This window comes from Dipodomys spectabilis, unplaced genomic scaffold (genome assembly GCF_019054845.1).
Source record: "Dipodomys spectabilis isolate Male_0828 unplaced genomic scaffold, ASM1905484v1 ptg000009l, whole genome shotgun sequence".
NCBI lineage: Eukaryota > Metazoa > Chordata > Mammalia > Rodentia > Heteromyidae > Dipodomys > Dipodomys spectabilis.
In genome coordinates, this window is record NW_024870686.1 from 6,640,281 (window position 1) to 6,663,442 (window position 23,162).

General features: G+C 41.5%; 1 protein-coding gene across 1 annotated transcript in view; it reads left to right on the plus strand.

The window, feature by feature from the left end:
- The window catches only part of Gsr (glutathione-disulfide reductase), a 49,858-nt gene that overhangs the window by 15,952 nt on the left and 10,744 nt on the right, over nucleotides 1-23,162 (plus strand). The window contains exons 4-8 of the mRNA XM_042701486.1: nucleotides 1,562-1,631; nucleotides 10,386-10,533; nucleotides 15,194-15,248; nucleotides 19,173-19,272; nucleotides 21,029-21,115. Coding sequence (XP_042557420.1) covers nucleotides 1,562-1,631; nucleotides 10,386-10,533; nucleotides 15,194-15,248; nucleotides 19,173-19,272; nucleotides 21,029-21,115 — 460 coding nt within the window. The remainder of the gene's footprint in view (nucleotides 1-1,561; nucleotides 1,632-10,385; nucleotides 10,534-15,193; nucleotides 15,249-19,172; nucleotides 19,273-21,028; nucleotides 21,116-23,162) is intronic.

Here is a 23,162-nt window from a genome sequence, read left to right on the forward strand (position 1 = left end):
CAGGGCCTCAGGCATGCAAGGCAAGCGCCCTACCACTGAGTCACCTTCTCAGCCCTGGTTTCAGACATTTTTAAGTGTACAGTTCGGTGGCACTGAGTGTATTCACAGTGTTGGGCAGCCAGAACTTCTCCCCAGTCTCAAACAGGAACTCTGTATGCATTAAGCAATAACTCTCGCCTAAGCCCTGATAACTCCATTTTATTTCTGTCTTTGTGACTTAACCTATGCTAGATACTTAACAGAAATAGAATGATATAATATTTTCCATTCCTGCTTGAATTCACTTAGTGTAAAATTGTCAAGGGTTTGTCTATGTTGTAGCAGACCTTAGTCTTTCATGCTTTTAGTGCTGTGAGATGTACAGGTCAGTTGTAGGGCTTGAATTCAGGGCCTAGATGCTGTCATGGAGCTATTTTTTACTCAATTCTAGCTTCTGCCACTTTGAGCCACAGCTCTACTCCCAATTTTTGGTAGTTAATTGGAGATCAGAGTCATGCTTTGAATAGCCATCCTCAGATCTCAGCCTCCTGAGTAGCTAGGATTATAGGTATGAGCCACCAGCACCAGGCTTAAAAGCATTCTTTTGTTTGTTTTTTTTGTTTTTGTTTTTGTTTTGTCAGTCATGGGGCCTGAACTCTGGGCCTGGGCACTATCCCTCAGCTCTTCAGCTCAAGGCTAGTGCTCTACCACTGGAGCCATAGTGCCACTTCCAGCTTTTTCTGCTTATGTGGTGCTGAGGAATAGAACCCAGGGCTTCATGCATGGGAGGCAAGCACTCTATCACTCAGCCAACTTCCCAGACCCTTAAAAGCATTTAAAAAAAAATAACAAAGTAGAAACAAATCAAAGGTACATGCCTAAGTAACTGGATACAGGAACTAGTACATCTTTATGACAAAGAAAACTTCTACTGTATACATATTCTTTTTTTTTAATTTTTTTTATTTTTTGGTCGCTTGTGGGGCTTCAACTCTGGGCTTGGGCACTGTCCCTGTGCTCTTCAGCTCAAGGCAAATGCTCTACTGCTTGAGCCACAGTGCCACTTCTGGTTTTCTAGTGGTTTATTAGAGATAAGAGTCTCAAGGACTTTCCTGCCCGGTCTGGCTTTGTACCGTTATCCTCAGATCTCAGCTTCCTGAGTAGCTAGGATTACAGGCATAAGCCACCGGCAACCAGCTTCTGTATATATATTCTAATCTAATAACTTTGTCATAAACTTCTGAGGCCATCAAACTTAAAAAAAAATTAAGCAAATCTATACCTTTTTTCAACAAATAAATTTCCTGAGTGGCCACCATATACTAGGTATCATGCCAAAGCAGCTCCCATTGTTTTCCTATGTAGAAAAAGGCTTACTTATTATGGATGCCAACTGAGCCTTCTCCATGTAGAGGAATAGAGTCTAAACACGTGGGAAAGCAGTTGGACACAGAACTGTTTTCAGAGACATTTTGCTGACTTCTTTTATGTCGACAGTTAGGAAAGCTCAGGAAAGGTGTCCTGCTTATTAACTAAAATAGGAAAATCCTTTTTCTGACTACTGACTCAGATTTCATTACAGTGTTATAAAGGAAAAGCGAGATGCCTATGTGAGCCGGCTGAACACCATCTATCAAAATAATCTAACCAAGGTGTGTATACTAGGTTTTGAACTTGGAAAAGGAGGTTTGCACTACTGGAGTATACAACCATGCCTGACCAGATGAAAATGTGGTCTTTGATTTGTTTCCATGATTTTTTATTTTTTTTTTTATTCAAGGCCTGGGCTTAAACTCAAGGTATGGGTGCTGTTGCACCCACATTCATTAATTGTTCAGAAAAGTCACAGCTTCAGATTCTTCCTTAAGTATATTCCTTTGATCAGTTTGTTTGTGTATAAATGCACTGAACCCTGTATATGTTATCATACATAGTTGTATTTCAATCTAGTTTCCACACAAGAGAAAACATGCACCATTTGTCCCTCCGAGCCTGATTTACTTCACTTAACATGATTTGTTCTAGGTCCATCCATTTCCCAGCACATGACATAATTGTTTCTACAGATGAGTAAAATTCCATTGTATATAGGTACCATATTTTTCTGATCCACTCATCTAATGTGGGACATCTGGGCTGTTTCTATAACTTCCTGGCTTGTAATGTTCTGGGTAGATGTCCAAAAGTGGTATGGCTGGCTCATGGTGTAGTGTAGTTCTATGTTTAGTTTTTTGTTTTTTGGTTTTTTTTTTGGTCCGATCATGGGGCCTGAACTTTGGGCCGGGGCGCTGTCCCTCAGCTCTTCAGCTCAAGGCTAGCGCTCTACCACTTGAGCCACAGCACCACTTCTGGCTTTTTTCTTTTTTGCTTATGTGGTGCTGAGGAATCGAACCCAGGGCCTCAAGCATGCAAAGCAAGTGCTCTACCACTGAGCCACCCTCCCAGCCCATTATAACGTGTTTTTATCTTTCTTAGTTCTATGTTTATTTATTTATTTATTTATTTTGGTCCGATTCTGGGGCCTGAACTCTGGGCCTGGGTGCTGTCCTTCAGCTCCTCAGCTCAAGGCTAGTGCTCTACCACTTGAACCACAGCACCACTTCCAGCTTTTTTTTCTTTTTGCTTATGTGGTGCTGGGGAATCGAACCCAGGGCCTCATGCATGCAAGGCAAGCGCTCTACCACTGAGCCACCTTCCCAGCCCCCTATGTTTAGTTTTTTGAGGAATTTCCAAACCATCTTCCAGAGTGGCTGTATTAGTTTGCATTCCTGTCAGTAGTGCAATGTGGTTCCTTTTCCCCACATCCCCACTCATCATCTGTTATTGTTGATATTCTTTTTTTTTTTTTTTTTTCTTGTTTCAGTAGTGGATGTTGAACTCAGTACCTGGGCACTGTCCTTGAACTCTTTTGCCCAAGGTTAGCTCTGTACCACTCTGAGCCATAGCGCCACTCCTGTTTTCTGGTAGTTAATTGGAGATAAGAGTCTTAACAGACTTTCCTGCCTATGCTGGCTTTGAACCATGATCCTCAGATCTCAGTCTCCTGAGTAGCTAGAATTTCAGGCATAAGCCATCAGCACCTAGCATAATTGTTCACTTTTTTTTTTTTTTGGTTGGTCCTGGGGCTTGAACTCTGGGCCTGGGCGCTGTTCCTCAGCTCTTCAGCTCAATGCTAGTACTCTACCACTTGAGCCACAGTGCCACTTCTGGTTTTCGGGTAGTTTATTGGAGATGAGAGTCTCATGGACTTTCCTTCCCCGAGCTGGCTTTGAACCACAATCCTCAGATCTCATCCTCTTCAGTAGCTAGGGTTACAGGCATGAGCCACCAGTCCCTGGCTATAGTTGTTCATATTCTTGATGCTAGCCAATCTTCTTGGAGTGAGATGGAATCTCTGTTGTTTTGATTTGTATTTCCTTTATTGCCTGCAACATCAAAAGCCTCTGATCTGGTAACCTAGTCTCTTAACTGTGGGAAATTGATGTTATGTACTGAGGATCGTAGACCCAAGTCTTAATTCACAAATAGAACATATGGGGCTGGGAAAGTGGCTCAGTGGTAGAGTGCTTGCCTTGCATACATGAGGCCCTGGGTTCAATTCCTCAGTACTACATAAGCAGAAAAGGCCGGAAGTGGGACTGAGGCTCAAGTGGTAGAGCTCTGGTTTACAGCTGAAGAGCTGGGGGACAGCGCCCAGGCCCAGAGTTCAGGCCCCACAACCGACAAAAAAAAAACCAAACAAATAGAACACATGGGAGATTGATTTATATGCCAGGATGTCAGTGGACTAATCCAAATGAGGAGCATTGTCTGGCTGAAAAACCTGCCATTGTTATTTCTCAGAACAGCTTCATCCTTGGTGGCTACATCTACAAAGGAGACCGAATTATGATTCAGGAATTAAGTGAATGAGGTCTGATCCAGAATACTAGCTAAGGCTGGGAAGGTGGCTTTGTGGTGGAGTGCTTGCCTAGCACACAAGAAGCCCTGGGTTTGATTCCTGTATAAACAGAAAAAGCTGGAAATGGCTCTGTGGCTCAAGTGGTAGAGTGCTAGCCTTGAGCAAAAGAATCTGAGGGACAGTGCCCAGGCCCTGGCACTGGCAAAAAAAAAAAAAAGCAAAACTAGCTAGTGTTTGCCTCCAGAAAACATGTTGACTTCTGTTCTCCTGAGGCTTTGATGCCCCACCTTTCTCACCTGCAACTGTGCTGGAAAAATGGTAAATCATCCAGCTGTCCTTGGATTGCATCTGTCCCACCTCCTTCTCATTTGTCTTTATGTGTAGATGATAATAGATACTTTATTACATCTTACTAGCAGCATGTTTATAAGCCAGATTTTGAGGGGAGTTACTTCTAAAGATGGCTCACTTCATATGCTTTTATTATTGCTTACTAAGATTTGAACTCAGAGCCTGTGTTTTCCCAGATCGCTTTCTTTTTTTTTTTTTTTTTTTTTGTCGGTCATGGGGCTTGAATTCTGGGCCTGGGCGCTGTCCCTCAGCTCTTCAGCTCAAGGCGAGCGCTCTACCACTTGAGCCACAGCGCCACTTCCGGTTTTCTGGTGGTTTATTGGAGATAGGAGTCTCACAGTCTCTCCTGCCCGGGCTGGCTTTGAACCGCGATCCTCAGATCTCAGCCTCCTGAGTAGCTAGGATTACACCAGCGCCCGGCATCAGATCGCTTTCTTGATTGACATTCTACTACCCAAACCATACCTCCAGTGCTGCTTTTGATAGTTACTTTGAAGTTCAAGTCTCTCAGATTTTTCTTCCTAGCCTGGCTTATATCCTCTAGAGCTTGGCCTCCCAAATTTTTAAAATTTATTGTTGTTTTAGAGGTGATATACAGTGGGATTATATTAACGTACATCAGGTAATAAGTGTATTTCTTTATGCATAGTGTCATCTGTTCCCTCATTCTCTCCCATTCCCTCCCTCCCATCTCTACCCATAATTTGCATAGTTCACTTTCATCAATTTCCAGTGCATTCCATTGCTGCACTTGAACCTTTTTCCTCAGATGCTGTGCCCTACCTCACCCTCTCACAGATGTGCACGTGAGTACACCGTATATGAGGTAAAGAATACAGTCATCAGAAGTGGCACTGTGGCTCAAGTGGTAGAGCGCTCACCTTGAGCTGAAGAGCTTAGACAGTGCCCATGCCCAGAGTTCAAGCCCCACTACAGATCAAAAAAAAGAATACAGTCATCAGAAAAACAAAACACAAATTAAGAAAAAAGTCCTTTGTTTCCATATCTTTGAAGTGTGTTTCAGTATGTATATTATTTTACATACGTACAAAGAGCCACTTGCATATTGCACATCTGTGATTCTCTCCTAAGACTCTCCTCTTTTGGTCTCACTGTATGTGAGTATCTAGAATCCTCTGTAATTTGTCATGTCGCAGTGCATTTTAGATCTAACTTCCTTATATCAGGGAGAACATCCCCCATTTGTCTCTTTGATCTTAGCTTACTTCACTTAACATAATTTGTTCTAGTTCCAGCTATTTCCCTGCAAATGACATTATTCCTTCTAATGGCTGTGTGAAATTCCATCATATATAGATACAACATATTTTGGACCCACTCATCTTTTGTGGGGCATTTGTGTTGTTTCCATATCTTGGCTATGGTGAATAGTGAGGCAATGAACATGGATGTGCAGGTGTCCTTATTATATCCTGGCTTGTGATTCCCAGGGTAGATGAAGTGGTATGGCTGGGTCATAGGGAAAGTCTGAGTTTAGTTTTTTTGCGGAGCCTACAGACTGCTTTCCAGAGTGGTTATACTAGTTTACATTCCCACCAGCAGCGCAGTAGGGTTCCTTTTCTCCCCATCCTAGCCAGTATTTGTTGTTACTAGAATTCAAAATGTTGGCCAGTTTAATATCTCAGGGTTGTTTTGATTTGCATTTCCTTCATGGCCAAGGATAACGAGCATTTCCTCATGAATCTCTTTGCCATTTTGTCCTGTTTTTCTGAGAAGTCTCTCTTTAGCTCCCTTGTCATTTAGTAATTGGTGTCTTAAGTTTGGGAGGGGTTACTTTCTTGTGCTCCTTGTATATATTGGATAGTAGGCCTTTGTCTGATGGATTGCTGGTAAAAATCTTTTCTAAATTGGTTGGCCTTTTTTTTTTTTTTTTTGTGGGGCTTGAACTCTGGGTCTGGGCGCTGTCCCTCAACTCTTCAGCTCGAGGGTAGCACTCTACCACTTGAGCCACAGTACCACTTCTGGCTTTTTCTGCTTATGTGGTGCAGAGGAATTGAACCCAGGGCCTCCTTCAGGCATGCAAGGCAAGCACTCTACCACTGAGCCACCTTCCCAGCCCTGGCTATCTTTTTACTTCAGTAAGTATGTCCTTAGCTGTGCAGAAAATTTTTTATCTTAATGTAGTCCCACTTGTCAATTCTCTCTTCTATCTGTTGTGCCCTGGAACTCTATTCAGGAAGTTCCTTCCTGTACCTATAAGTTTTATTGTCTCTCCTCCTCTCTCATGTAGTAGTTTCAGAGTTTCAGGTCTGATGTTGAGGTCTTTGATACACTTTGAATTGATATTAGTGCATGGTAACAAACAGGGATCCACTTTCAGTTTTCTGCATATGGCTGCCCAGTTTTCCCAACACCAATTGTTGAATTGGCTTTGTTTTTTTCCAATGTTAGGTCTTTGGCTTCTTTGTCAAATATCAAATGACTGTTTTTTTATCTCAGTAAAGAACGTCATTGGGCCGGGCACTAGTGGCTCATGCCTGTAATCCTAGCTACTCAGGAGGCTGAGATCTGAAGTTTGTGGTTCAAAGCCAGCCTGGGCAGGAAAGTCCATGAGACTCTTTTGTTGTTGTTGTTGTTGTTGGTTGTGGGGCTTGAACTCTGGGCTTGGGCACTGTCCCTGTGCTCTTCAGCTCAAGGCGGGAGCTCTACCACTTGAGCCACAGCACCACTTCCAGTTTACTAGTGGTTTATTGGAGATGAGAGTCTCACAGTCTTTCCTGCCCAGGCTGGCTTTGAACGGAGATCCTCAGATCTCAGCCTCTGTAGCTAGGATTACAGGCGTGAGCCACCAGTGCCTGGCTTCCATGAGACTCTTATCTCCATTAAACCACCAGAAAACCAGAAGTGGCGCAGTGGCTCAAGTGGGACAGCACTAGCCTTGAGTTGAAAAGCTGAGGGACAGGGCCCAGGCCTAGAGTGCAAGCCCCACGACAGACAAAAAACAAACAAACAAACAAAAAAACATCATTGGGATTTACATGGGGATTGCATTGAATTTGTATACCATTTTTGGCAGTGTGCCCATTTTTGCAATATTGATTCTACCTATCCATGAGCATGGAACTTCTTTCCATTTCCTGATATTCTCTTTGATTTTTTTTTTTTTTTTTTTGGTCAGTCATGGGGCTTGAATCCTCAGATCTCAGCCTCCTGAGTAACTAGTATTAAAGGCATGAACCACTGGCGCCTGGCTCTTTGATTTCTTTCTTTAGATTTTTACAGTTTTCTCTATAAAGGTCTTTTACATCTTTGGGTAGGTTAATTCCTGAGAGTGTTGTTGTTGTTGTTATTTGAGGCTATTACAAATGGGGTTGTTTTCATGATTTCCCTTTCTGGTTGTATATTGTTGGCCATACAGAAAGGCTACTGACGGGCTGGGAAGGTGGCTCAGTGGTTGAGCGCTTGCCTTGCATGCCTGAGGCCCTGGGTTCAATTCCTCAGCACCACATAAGCAAAAAGAAAAACAAGCTGGAAGTGGCGCTGTGGCTCAAGTGGTAGAGCACTAGCCTTGAGCTGAAGAGCTGAGGGACAGCGCCCAGGCCCAGAGTTCAGGCCCCACGACCAGACCCAAGAAAAACAAAACAAACAGAAAGGCTACTGATTTTTGTGTGTTAATTTTTGTATCCTGCTGCTTTTCCGAAGAGGTTGATCAGCTCTAGGAGTTTGGGGGTGGAGTTTTTTGGGTCCTTTAGGGTACCTAGCTCTTTTATATTGACTCATCATTCATTGCATTTAGTCTTTAGAGTATATTTTCTGGCCTTAAACTCCAGTTCCGGGGAGGAGGGGGGTAAATATAGAGGCCTACATACCTGTATGCACTATTATTGGTATTAACAGACTTGTGTTTAGCTCCCATACGAACTTTTTTTTTTTTTTTTTTTTACTAGTCGTAGGTCTTGAACTCGGGGCCTGAGCACTGTCCCTGAGCTTCATTTGCTTAAGGCTAGCACTCTACCCCTTGAGCCACAGCACCAATTCCAGCCTTTTCTTTTTATGTGGTACTGAGGAATCGAACCAAGGGCTTTATGCATGCTAGGCAAGCATTCTACCACTAGGCCACATTCCCAGCCCCTACCATATGAACTTTAAAAAAAATGGTGAGGAGGAAGAATAATGAAATGTGTGACACAAAACATGTTGAATTGCAACATTAAGTAGTTTGTACAACTACTTAAGGATAAAATAGAAATCTAAACAGTAAAAATAAAATGGTGCAAGCTAGGGCTGGGAAGATGGCACAGTGGTAGAGTGCTTGCCTTGCATGTATGAGACCCTGGGTTCGATTCCTTAGCACCACATAGGCAGAAAAAGCTGGAAGTGGTGCTGTGGCTCAAGTGGTAGAAGAACTGAGGGACAACGCCCAGGCCTAGAGTTCAGGCCCCATTACCGACAAAAAAAAATAATAATAATAAATTAAAATGGTGCAAGCTAGAAGTCTTCTGCAAAAGAAGTCATAACAATTTTTAAGAAGTCACTATTTTTTTTTTTGTTTTGGTCTGTCGTAGGGCTTGAACTCTGGGCCTGAGCACTGTCCTTCAGCTTTTCAGGTCAAGGCAAGAGCTCTACCACTTGAGCCACAGTGCCACTTCTGGCTTTTTCTGTTTATGTGGTGCTGAGAAATCAAATCCAGGGCCTCATGCATGTGAGGCAAGTACTCTATCACTGAGCCATCTTCCCGGCCCAAGAAATCACTATTAAAAAAAGATAGAGCTGGTGCTGGTGACTCACACCCATAATCCTAGCTACTTCGGAGGCTGAGATCTGAGGATCATGGTTCAAAGCCAGCATGGGCAGGAAAGTCTATGAGACTCATCTCCAGTTAATCATCAGAAAACTGGAAGTGGTGCTGTGGCTCAAAGTGTAGAGCTCTTGCCTTGAGCTGAAAAGCTGACGGACAGCATCCAGGCCCAGAGTTCAAACCCACAACCAACAACAACAACAAAAAGAGCCAGGCACTGTCGCTTATACCTGTAATACTAGCTACTTAGGCTGAGATCTAAGGATTAAGGTTTGAAATCAGCCTGGGCAGGAAACTATATGAGATTCTTAACTCCAGTTAACCACAGAAAAGCCTGAAGTGTGGCACAAGTGGTAGAGTGCTAGCCTTGAGCAGAAATGCTTAGGAACAGTGTCCAGTTCAAGCCCTAGTGCAAAAACAAAAACAACCTACAAGTCTTGGAATGTAGTAGGCTTATAGTAAAAGAAGTACAGTTGGTCTAGAAATTCTGTAGAGCAAAAGAACAGTTTCTGTCTTACATTCTAGGAAATGAAAAATCTTCCCCCAAATTATCCCCTGTTCTGTTATCATTCAGCCCACACCTTTTTGTTGTTTAAGCACCTCACAAGAACTCATTACTGGAAGAAAGGTCATTCTGGAGGCTGGTGGTTTTGGCACTGATCTTAATTCAGTTGTTTAAACCATGTACCTGCAGGAGCAAGACTAGCGTGGTGCTCAGGAAGAAGGAAATAGCTCTGTTCAGAACCAAACATGTTGCAAAATGTAGAAACATTCCCGTCCCTTATGCAATACTATTTCCATGGTTCTGTTATCCTTGTCAGTGGCTCATGTTTGCATGCCAAGACACATGCTGGCAGAAGCTTGCCAGCAGAACCCCCATTGAGCCCTTGGGCAGCAGATGACAAAAAACAAAACAAAAATAAGTCCACACCTGAGATCTCCTTGTCACTACATTGAACTTCACTATTGTGAAGCTTTGCATCTCTCTCCTTTGGCTGGATTATTTCTTATTTTATTATTTTCATTCTTATACTTTGTCTTTTTCATCCTTCTTTCTCTCCCCAGCACATCATTTTCTCTCTCCATTGTAAGTAAGGAAGACTTTCTCCCTGATCTCTTGGAGTTAGAGATTTTTTTTTTCTTCCATGTAATTCTTGCCCTCTGGGTTTTGATAGTACTTTCTTCTAATTTTGTACTTTGGCATCTAATAGCAACCCCTCACCTCAACACCAGTTACGAGATAACAGTTCTATAGAAATGTGAGCAGCAGAATTGCCTTGGCATCTGCAAGCCCAGATTCAAAATCTTGAGTGGAGAAGTATAAGAGCTGAAATGTGTTGAGTATTTCTGTTGTACCTGAACAGCATGCTGATCCTGTTGGCATTCCTTCTCCAGTCCCACATAGAAATCATCCATGGCCATGCAGCATTCACAGATGGTCCCCAGCCCATGGTTGAGGTCAATGGGAAAAAATACACCGCTCCTCACATCCTGATCGCCACAGGTGGCAAGCCCTCGCATCCTGATGAGAGCCAGATCCCTGGTGAGTCTTCTAATGCCATTTTTCATAAACACTGGTCAGGAGGGGTTTGCTGTGCATTCAGCCTTACAAGTTATACCATGGGATATGCCCAGTCCAATTTTCCATTGAGAAAGGTCATGAGAGAAGGTTTCTGTGGAACATAAATTTAACTGGCTCTAAGTGGTAATTAATGTTGGGATAAAGAAAGATTTATGTATAAGGCATGATACATTAACTGTTCAAGAGAGAGAAATCTTACATAGGTATAGCTTACCTAGCTACCTGAATAAACCTTTTTATTTTTGTGGTATTTAGGATTTAATCTAGGGCTTTGCATGTTATAGGCACATACTCTGACATATGTTATCCCCTAGTTCATGTTTTTATTTTTATTTTGATAGTTTTCTGAACTGGCATCTACCACTTGAGCTATACCTCCACTGTGGTCTTTTCTGATTATCTTGGGAATGGAATTTAAATCTTTTCTAGATTTCAGCTTCTAGATTAGCTAGGATTACAGGCATAAGCCACTGGCAGTTAGCTTGTATTAGTTGTTTTTGAGATCGGGTCTTGCTTTATGCCAAGGATTTTGATCCTCCCATTTGTGCTTTCTCATCTTGCTAAGATGACAAGCACATGCCATTACATCCAGACATTTATTGAGAAGGAGTCTGAGAACTTTTCTGTGTGTGTCTCTGGCCTCTCTCTTAAACATAGGGCCTGAGCACTGTCCCTGAGCTTTTGTGTTCAAGGCTATCACTCTACCACTTGAACCATAGCTCTGCTTCTGTCTTTGTGGTGATTAATGTGAGATAAGCGTCTCACAGGCATTCCTGTCTGGGTTGGTATCAAAGCCATAATCCTCAGATCTGAACCACCATTGCCTGGCAAGAACACCCTGTGAGAACTTTGTTTTTGTTTGAGCTGGCCTAACTATGATACCCTAACTGTGATTTCAGGCTTGAGTCACTCAAGCCTGAGTGCTTGGCTAAGCCTTTTTTTAAATGTCTGTATTTTGGTCTTATATAGAAAATTATAAAATTAGTAAAGATCCTCAGGGATGGTCATATTTAATCTCTCTCTCTCTCTTTTTTTTTTTTTTTTGGTCTGTTGTGGGACTTGAACTCTGGGCCTGGGCACTGTCCCTCAGCTCTTCAGCCCAAGGCTAGTGCTCTACCACTGGAGCCACAGCACCACTTCCAGCTTTTTCTGCTTATGTGGTGCTGGGGAATCGAACCTAGGGCCTCATGTATACAAGGCAAGCATTCTACCACTGAGCCAGCTTCCCAGCCCCTCATTCTTTTTTATTTATTTTTTTCTATTTCTGTTTGAGAACCACTACATCCCTGACCCATTTCTATTTGAGAACAGCTACATCCCTGGCCCTTCCTTACATTTTATACCCTTAGGAGCTAAGGCTTAGCGATGAACCATTAACATTCCAACAGTCTGCCATATTCTCTCATAAGAAATATTGTCCCACCAGACTCATACCTGTAATCCTAGCTACTGAAGAAGCTGAGATTTGAAGATCTTGGTTTGAAGCCAGCCTGGGCAGGAAAGTCCAAGATACTACTATCTCCATTTAACTACCCAAAAGCCAGAAGTGGAGACATAACTCAAGGAGGTAGAGCACTAGTCTTAAGCATAAAGCTCAGTATTAGCACCCACACTCAGGCCCTGAGTTCAAACCCCAGCACCAAGAAGAAAGAAAGGAAGGAAGGAAGGAAGGGGAAAGGAAAGAAAAGAAAAGAAAGAAATATTGTCCAGAAGAAAGAAAGATTGCTTGTGATGTTTTCCCCAGAGAAATTACAAAGTCTTTATGGCATCATTTAGATGTCTTTCATATTCTTGGTGGCTTTGTAGAGCCCATGACCACCTGAATGTATATGGATGAGTGTGCATTGAGGCACTTCTCTCTAGAGAGAAAAACTATAAATTGGTCATCAGATCTTAAAAGGGTCATAACCTCCAAAGATAAAGGTCAGCCACTGAAAAAGATGAGGGCATACAGTTCTCAAATAATTTAAAATTTAGTTGAGAATATTAAATATAAGCAGTCTTAGTAATACCGGTCTCTGAGATTTACTGATTTACTGTAAACAAAAGGGAAAAGGTAGAATGGTATATAGCATACTCTAGTTTGTATCTTTCTGAAACTGATAAAAGGTCATAGGTGTATATTATAATAGGATACTTAGAAACCCAATAATCATTTGGGCATGAAGCTCAGTGGGAGAACACCTATCTAGCATGTGTCAGACATCAAACCTGTGATCCTGCTGCCTCAGCCTCCTAGACACTAGGACTACAGGCGTATACCACCAAGCCTTGCTCCATCCAACTTTTCTAGCACTGAATTTTGGGGGGGGCTTTTAAATTTTTTTCATTTAAGATATTTATCAGCATATGATAGTTGTACAGGCGGGGGTGTTCAATACAATATATTCCAATCAAACTCATCCCCTCACTTCCCCCTTCTTCAAACAGTTTCAGCAGAGAACATTGTTCTATTTTGGTATACTCATATGAAGACTTCCATCTTATTTACCCTCACTCATTTTCTCTATAATCCCGAAATTCTTGAAGCAATTGCTTTAACTAGTAATTGGAATTGAGCTGGTGCCAAATTCTTTTTTTTTTAAATTGTGAAAATACTGTACAGAGGGGTTACAATTACATGAGCAAGATAATGAGTACATTTCTTATCAAGCATTGTTGCCTCCTCCTTTGTTTCCCCTTTCCATCCCATCCTCCCCCCGCCCCCCCAACTCAATCTTCCCCCACCTCCCCGCACCAAAGTTGTAAAGTTCGTTTTCGACATAACGACTTGTACATCTCATTGTTTCAATGGGTCCACCTGTATCCCCTTCCCCTCCACAAATTATACCGACATCAAATACAGTGAAAGCAGGGGTTATACTGTGGGGGAGGGACATACAAAGCAACAAAGAAATAATCTTATAAATGTGTTAGAAACAATCGCATGAAAGAACAAAAAAAAATTTGAATACATATCTTAGGATTCATTTCCCTAACAGCAACTTATCTGATCTTTTCTGCTTGACTCAGACATACACTAGATATTGCAAATAAGGGAAACCATAGGACCTATGTTTCTTTGGGCCTGGCGTACTTCACTTAATATAATTTTTTCCACGCCTTTCCATTTCCTAGCAAATGGGGCAATGTCATTCTTTCTGATGGAGGCATAGAATTCCATTGTGTTAGATATACCACATTTTCTTGTTCCATTCATCTACTGAGGGGCATCTGGGTTGGTTCCATATCTTAGCTATAGTAAATAATGCTGCAATGAACATAGTCGTGCTGGTAGCTTTAGTATGGTCTTTTTTGTGAACATTTGGGTAAATGCACAAAAGTGGGATTGCTGGGTCATAGGGGAGCTCTATGTGGAGTCTTTTGAGGAAACTCCATACTACTTTCCAAAGTGGCTGAACAAGTTTACACTCCCACCAACAGTGCAGTAAGGTGCTGGTGCCAAATTCTTGAGATTCATGAATCCAGAGAGAAATCTCTAAATGTATGGTGACTATGACAAGTAATTATTGCTTCAGTGCCAAAAATCTAAAGTGTAAATTTTAGAAAGGAGCCTGCCAGTGACTAGAAACAGAGAAACATAATGGATAGAAACTAGTTAGAAAACTGCTGCAAGTATTTCAGGGGATAGGAATATGCCTCTGAATTACTATTTGCACCAGGAATGTGATGGATGGAAATGTCACAGTCCAGTTCTAATGGTTTCTGAGAATGTATTCTATAGCACCAAGGCCTACAAAAGACAGAAGATGAGGGATCGGGTACTGTATCGTTGGCTCCAAGACACATTTATAAAAAATAGTCTTGTCACCTCTGAGATGAAGCTGAGCTTATAATCATAGTGCTTAGATAGGATAAAAATACTCCATACTTAGTAAGTGATGTGTTTTAATAATGGGTGGAAAAGGAATCAGATTGTCAACCCAGGCCTTGTCCAGATTACTGGGAGAAGGTGGTTCCTTTTATTGAAATGGAGAGAGGTTGTGATTTGGAAGATAAGGTTTAATTTTAAGTATATAGGCTGAGCAGCTCTCACCTGAAAGTTCAAAATGTGATACCTTATCATGTATTTGCAAATATTCCAAATCAAAGAAGAAGTTTCAAGTACTATGCCCCTAAACACTTAATATGAAAGATATTCACCTGTGCTGAGTTTGAATCAAAGTAGAATTGCTCCACAGAACAATTAAATATATGGAACTGGAATTTGAGGGAAAACAAAACAAAACAAAACTGGAACTGTTCATTTGGATGTCCACCACAGTTTAGATGAAATTTTTGAAGAAAAGAAAAAGTCAAAAGAGGGCCAAGGCTCAGCTAATAGCTTCCTTCCTACATTTAGGGTTCAGGACATAACAGAGCCATGCAAGAGTCTATTCATGAGAGGTAAAAAAAATCTTGATCCTTTAGAGAAATTAGACATTTAGCCTTCACTGCTACTGTTTTGAGAGAAAATTTTACAACATTCGCTCAAGGAAGTCTTGGTTGGCAGCTTCTAAAGTGGAGACTTTAGCAAAAAGAGTGTATTGATTGTGAAAGTGTTTGGTTCTTGCATAAAATATTGTGCTTATTTAACAAGATAAGCAGTCTTATCTGATCTGTATTGTGTTTATCTACATAGGTGCCAGCCTGGGAATAACCAGTGATGGATTTTTTCAGCTAGAAGAACTGCCTGGGTAAGTAGACTTGGCCTCAAAGATGCATTCTAGGAATCTTTATTCCTTTCTACCTTGCCTGTCTGTTCTTTTTTCCTCCTTTTCATTCTTTTTCTTCCTTTTTCCTATTTGTGTGTGTAAGCACGCACATGCATGTGTGTGTGCGTGCATCGGTGCCAGTACTGAGGTTGTTCCTTAGCTTCATCACTCGAGGCTAGTACTATACTACTTGAGCTACAACTCTGTTCCCGTTTGGCTTTTTGGTGGTTAATTGGACATTAGAGTCTTTCTGACATTCCTGCCCTAATTAACTTCAAACCTGGACATTCCTGCCCTAATTAACTTCAAACCTGGATCCTCAGAGCACAGCCTCTTGAGCAGCTCGGATTACTGTGTAAACCACCATCACCAGCTGTTTTCGTGTATATGTACATGTGTGTGCCCATTCTGGGGCTTGAACTTGGGGCCTGGACATTGTGAGCTTTTTAACTTAAAGTTGGCTCTCTACCACTTGAACCATAGCATTTTGAGACTAGGTTGCTCAGGCTGGTAATGAACCCATGTACTCAAGTGATCCTCCCATCTTAGCCTGAGTTGCTGGGAATGTGGGTACTATACCCAGTAACATTTCTTCCTTCTAACATTTGTTGGAACTTTTAACTGTCCTACCTCTTTTTTTTTTTTGGGTCCGGTTGTGGTACCTGAACTCTGGGCCTGGGCGCCGTCCCTCAGCTCTTCAGCTCAAGGCTAGCGCTCTACCACTTGAGCCACAGCGCCACCTCCAGCTTTTTTCTTTTTGCTTATGTGGTGCTGAGGAATCGAACCCAGGGCCTCATGCATGCAAGGCAAGCACTCTACCACTGAGCCACCTTCCCAGCCCTGTCCTACCTCTTTTTTTGTTGTTGTTGGTCATGGGGCCTAAACTCTGGACCTGGATGCTGTACCTCAGCTCTTCAACTTAAGGCTGGCGCTCTACCACTTGAGCTGCAGTGCCACTTCTGGGTTTTTCTGCTTACATGGTGCTCAGGAATTGAACCCAGGGCCTCATGCATGCAAGGCAAGCCCTCTACCACTGAGCCACCTTCCCAGCCCCTCTTTTTTTTTTTTTTTTGGTCAGAGGATGTTGCAAAGTATTTAGAACTCAAATCAGCTTGATTGTCATCAAGGGATGTGTCTAAAGTAACTGCTGTAATTCTGTAATTCTGGGTTTTCCAAAGCGGTTAGTAGAGAAGAGCCTTTATAAGTCTCTGTCACTGGGACTTGAACTCAGAGCCATGTGCTCTACACTTGGTTTTTTTACTCACAGCTGATGCTCTACCACTTAAACCAGGTCTCAGTGTCCAGCTTTTTGCTGCTAAATTGGAAATAATTCAGTATCTGTCCAGGCTGGCTTTGAAACTTTATCCTCAGATCTCAGCCTCCTGAGTATACACCATGGACCTGACTGACATTATTCTTAGTGTGTAATTGTCTTAATAAAATTTTTGGCATGAATCTAGATTTATAGAGGTGGAAATGGTAATAAGATCATCTCCGTCATTTGAAGGTGCTGCACACTGCAGGCTTTGGGATTAGAGAGATCCTCCTTTCATTCATGGCAAGAGAGGAACAGTAAGAGCTACCTAGAGCCTTAGAATCTGGCCTCTCTCTATGTATGTTGTCCTCTGGAATTAGTATTGTTTAATCTGCTACCTGTTCTGTGCCTGTTGCCAAGCCTGTGTGAACTTCTAAGCAAAGCTTTTACAAGAAAAGCTCTCTGGGATTTTTCAGTGTGTAATGAGTCATGCCTGTACCTTGACCTTAATTCACCCAGAACCCTATACAGGTAACAAGACAAGAAAGCTGTTTTCCAGCTTCATAAATCTTCAGTGAAACTGCCCATGAAGTGGGGCACTGATGACTCATGCTCATAATCCTAGCTCCTCAGGAGGCTGAGATCTGAGGATCACAGGTTCACAGCCAGCCTGGGCAGGAAAATTGTTGAGACTCTTATCTCCAGTTAACCCCCAGATAACCAGAAGTGGTGCTATAGTTCAAAGTGGTAGAGTGCTAGGCTTGAGCAAAAGAATTTAGGAATAGTGCCAGGCCATGAGTTCAAGTTCCACAACTGGAAGAAGAAAAAAAAGTCCCATAAAGGTCTTCAAACTACGCAGTCTTCTGACTTTGAAAAGTTCTGAGAAGAGTATCTGGCCTTCTTAGGTTGTCTGTGAGAGCATGGAAATGCATTAAGAGAACAGCTTTCCTTCCCCTACCTTCTTCCTGAACTGTTTAGTTTCAGGGTTGAGTGGTGCAACACGCATGAGCATGCATCCAGAAATGCGGTCATGATTCACAACACTTAGGTGACATAGTCTAGACTCACCCACTATCCAGTTATAGTATGTCCATTAGCTATTTTAAAATCATTTAATAAACTTACTAACATGAATACAAGCTTAAGGAATGAATTTGTGTAAGTTATAAACAAAAGACTTCGGAACATGAAATGAAAATGAATTGAGCTGGCATTGTTCTTTATGAGTATTTGAGCTGGGTGTGGTGGTATGTGCCTGGAGGCTGAGGCAGAGGAAACAACTGGGCCTAGAAATATGAGGCTAGCCCAAGCCACATAGCAGGTCTCTTATCTCCTAAAGATCTCAACCAGTCAACAATGAAATAACTAGGTAGGGTGGTTCACATCTGTAATTCTACTCCTTGGGAGGAGTGCTTAGGCAGGAATATCATATACCTAACACCACACACACACACACACACAAATATATGTACATATAAAATTTTGATGGTACTGAGGTTTGAACTCTGGACTTTGTTCAGAGTGTTACATCACTTGAGCCACTGTATCAGCCCTTTCCTACACTGGTTATTTTTTCCATAAGGTCTCAATTTTATGTTGGGGTCCAGCCTAGACTAAAACTTCCTATTTATGCTTCCACTAGGTTGCTGGGACCATAGGTGTATGCCTCTGATAGTGTCCTTTTTTTTTGGCCTAGACTAGCTTCAAACTGTGATCCCCTGATCATTACCTCCCAACTATCCAGGATTACAGCTTGAGCTACAAACCAGGTTATATTTTGCTTTAAAAGTTCCTTCCCTTTATTTCTCCTGAGAAGATACAAAAACTGTTGAAACTAGAAATGATTCTTTGAGCAATAATCCTTGCACCTAAAACTATGTGTGTATACATGTATATACACGAATATATATACACACATACACACTATCTACAAAGGAATATTTCCTATTTAAAACTGCAATGTTGGTACTGATGGCTCATGCCTAAAATCCTAGCTACTCAGGAGGCTGCAATGTGAAGATTTGCAATTTAAAGCCAGCCCAGCAGGAAGGCTGTGATTAACCAGGAAAAAAGCTAGAAGTAAAGCCATGGCTCAAGTGGTAGAGCAGTAGCTTTGAACACAAAAACTCAAGGACAGTGCTCAGGCCTTGAATCCAAATCCCAGAACTGACACCAACAATAAATAAAACTGCAATGTGGTGTTTGGACAGAAAAGGAAATTGCATTTTTTTAAAAACCAGTCTTGGGGCTTGAACTGAGGGCCTGGGCACTGTTCCTGAGCTGCTTTTGTTCAAGGCTAGCACTCTACCACTTGAGTCACAGTACTACTGTGACTGGCTTTTTCTGTTTATATGGTACTGAAGAATTGAACCCAGGGCTTCATGCATGCTAGGCAAGCACTCTACCACTAAGCCATATTCCTAGCTTAGGAGATTGTATCTTGAGAGGTAGAATAAAGGAGATGACTGAAAAAATCAGTCAGTAATAAGGTACTAATGCCAGTTTCTAGTTTTGACAAATGTACTATGGCTATAAGGGGAAACTGAGCAAAGAGCAGAAAGGAAATCTCATATTATCTTTGCAACTTGTTCACAAACCTAAAATTATTTCAAAGTCAATTTATTTAAAAATGTTAACTGTCTGCTCTTCAGCCGCAGTGTCATCGTGGGTGCAGGCTACATTGCTGTGGAGATAGCTGGCATCCTGTCTGCCCTCGGCTCCAAGACATCACTCATGATACGGCACGATAAGGTAAGTCCAGGCCTCTCCCTTCCCTGTCCTTAACTTTTTTCCTTTTTCTCTTTCTTTCTTTCTTTCTTTCTTTCTTTCTTTCTTTCTTTCTTTCTTTCTTTCTTTCTTTCTTTCCTTCCTTTCCTTCCTTTTTTTTTTTTTTTTTGTCAGTCATGAGGCTTGAACTCTGGGACTGAGCGCTGTCCCGAGACCTTCAGCTCAAGGCTAGTGCTCTACTGCTTAAGCCACAGCACCACTTTCAGTTTTCTGGTGGTTTATTGGAGATAAGAGTCTCAGGGACTTTCCTGCCAGGGCTGACTTTGAACCGCAATCTTCAGATCTCAGCCCCCTGAATAGCTAGGATTACAGACATGAGCCACTTCCCGTGGATCATTTCACAGGAAAGGCTGGCCCCAGATACTAAACAGAGGCAGAGGAGTTTTGTTCCCTAGACCTGGAAGGAGAGGAATAGGAAGTTAGAGAGTCCTGAAGGTTGATTCTTCATTTTTTTTAACTTAAATAAAACAGGAGTTGATAAAAAAAAAAAGTCAAATGTAATACAGACACATAGTGGTGGCATAGGAAAATAGAATATTTATTGTAACTCTGTTTGCAATACAAGCAAGACCTAAGAAGAAGGATGATTCAGTACTGAAATCTCTCTCAAGTTTCTAGTATGCCATATCCATACACACACAGACATACATATACACACATATATATGTATACACATAAACATATGCTATATTATACATACATGCACTGATGTTTTATTAAGATAAAAATATTGGGTTGTTTGAACCTAAAAAATATTAGTAATAGCCTGGCATGGATGGCTCACACCTATAATCCTAGCTACTCAGGAGGCTGTGATCTGAGGATCAAGGTTTGAAGCCAGCCTAGGCAAGAAAATCCGTGAGACTCATCTCCAATTAACCACCAGAAAACCAGAAGTGAAACTGTGGCTCAAGTGGTACAGACTAGCCTTGAGCACAGAGAGGCTCAAGGACAGTGCCCAGGCTCTTGAGTTCAAACCCCAGGACTGGCCAAAAAAAAAGAAATCTAAAAGAAAACAAATTAAAATTAGGAGAAAAAAAAAGTTAGAAATGTACATTCTTCCTGCAACATATTTTTACCTCTTAGCCAAAAAATGCTGAAAGAACTCTTTGTTTTCAGATGACAACACTCAGGGAAACAAAAACAAACTAATAGGGAGGCTGAAGGGAGGCAGAGAAATAGAGGAACATAGGGTGAACAGATGCAGCAGTGCTACTCACTAGACACTAGGCTGAGAATGAACTATACAAACTGAGGTTGGGCACACTGGGAGAGAGCAGTGGAAGGGGTGACATTGTCCAAAAAGAAATGTACTCTTTGCCTGACTTACATAACTGTAACCTCTCTGTACACTGCCTTTAAAATAACAATTAAAAAATACATTCTGAAAACAATACAAAATATGTAACTACTGTATACAAGATATTAAAAATATATAATGAATGTAAAATATCTGATTCAAATATATAAATTAATTGCTTGACTATGGACATATTGTAAAGATTTTTCTAAGTTTTTAGTGTGAAAATTTTTACATATATTGAAAAGTACAAGAAATACTGTCTATACTTGCATTTACATTTTTGACACTGAATTTGAAAATATTACACATCATGTAGCATGTCTGTCTTTATTTTTTATCTTTGAGAAGTTTGTAGCATGTCTTCAATCAACTTTTATTTCTTTGCCTCCATTCCTCTTCTGCCTGTCTTGTCTGCAGGTCCTTAGAAATTTTGATTCAATGATCAGTTCCAACTGCACGGAGGAGCTGCAGAATGCTGGTGTGGAGGTCCTGAAGTACTCACAGGTATGTGAGAGCCCTTCCTCATCTGTTGCTCAGGGATCACAAGTCTTGCTTTTGGCTCTACTCAACTAGTTGTTCATTGTTGTTATTGTTAACTTTTGTTTCCATTGAGGGAGGTGGAACCAGGACCTCACACATATCAGAAAAATACCTCTGAGCTACAGTGCAGCCCTCAGTCTTGGGGCATGAACTCAGGACCTGGATGCTGTTCCTGAACTTTCGCTCAAGGATAGCACTCTACCACTTGAGCCCTGCAGCTCCAATCCTAGCTTTTGGGGTAATTTATTGGAGATAAAGTCTCACAGATTTTTCTGCCCAGTTTGGTCACCAGTATCCAGCTCCCGTTACTTGTTTTATAAACATAAACTCTGCATTTACCTCTTTCTACGTCTAGACTACTGCCAATTTTTTTCTTCCTTTAGCACTGTTTTACATTAATGTGTTAATAGAGTGAATTTATAAAAGTAGAAGCTGAGTGCTGGTGGCTCACACCTATAATCCTAGCTACTCAGGAGGCTGAGCTCTGAGGCTTATGTTCAAAGCCAGCTTGGGCAGACTCTATCTCCAGTTAACACCCAGAAAATCAGAGGTGGCACTGTGGGTCTAAGTGGAAGAGCACTGGCCTTGAACAAAAGTGGTCAGGGACAGTGTACAAGCCCCATGACCAACAATAACAACAAAAAAAAAAAGATTAGAAACCTGGCAGTTGAATTTACAACTAAAACATGGATGTTTATGCTCCGGTACCATTTTTCAAGTTTATATTCATTTTTCAGGGAATAATGTAGAATCTTTTTTTTTTTTTTGCCAGTCATGGGGCTTGAACTCAGGCCTGGGCACTGTCCCTGAGCTTTTTTTGCTCAAGCACTCTTCCATTTGAGCCACAGCACCACCTCTAGCTTTTTCTGTTTATGTGGTACTGAGGAATCAAACCCAAGGCTTCATCCATGCTAGGAAAACATTTTACCACTAAGTCACATTCCCAGCCCCTGGAATCAATTTTTAATGCATATAACAGTTTGAATTTTGTAGATACAATTATCAAATACTTTGTTTTCAGAAAATCATTTGAAGTTCAGCAGACTTTTTTTAACCTTGTAAAAAATGCTTTTTCCCTACTGAGAAATGCTTCCCTTTCAGCAATAGACCATGTCAAATAAAATGGTGAATAAGAACAATGCTTTGTGGGTGCAAAAATGCTGGTCTAGGGCTTTCATTAGACTGTATCATTGGCCCTCTGGATCTACACATCCAACTATGGATTAAAAAATACATGGATTACACTGGGCGCCAGTGGCTCAAGCCAGTAATCCTAGCTATTCAGGAGGCTGAGATATGAGGATCAAGATTCAAACCCAGCCCCAGCAGGAAAGTCCATGAGACTCTTATCTCCAGAAAACTGGAAGTGCCTCTTTGGTTCACTTGGTAGATCACTAGCCTTGAACAAAAACAGCTCAGGGACAGCACCCAGGAACTGAGTTCAAACCCCATGACTGACAAAAATAAATAAAACCCACAGATTTATTAGTTATACAAGAAGGATTTTTATTCATTCATTCATCTTGTGCCAGTCCTGGAGCTTGAACTCAGGGCTTGGGCACTGTCCCTGAACCCTTTTGTTCAAGGCTAGTGTTCTACCACTTGAGCCACAGTGCTACTTTTCAGCTTCTTTTGTGCTTCATTGGAGATAAGTCTCAAGGACCTTCCTGCCAAGATAACTTTGAACCTTGATCCTCAAATCTTGGCCTCCTAAGTAGCTAGGATTACAGGTGGGAGCCACTGGTATCTATCTGGCTCAGGAAGGGAGGGATTTTATTATTACTTTTCTATAGTATATACAATGTATTCAATCAGTCTCACCCCTCTATTACTCTCCCTTTCCTCCCTCCTAAAACTTTAACAGATTGGATTGTTTTATTTTCATAATTGCAAGCAAACTATTTTGACAATATTCAACCTCCTTCTTTTTGTTCACCCAACCCCTTCTTTTTTTTTTTTTATTTTAAATAAAACATTTTAATTCCAACTATAGCAAGGTTGGTAGATATAA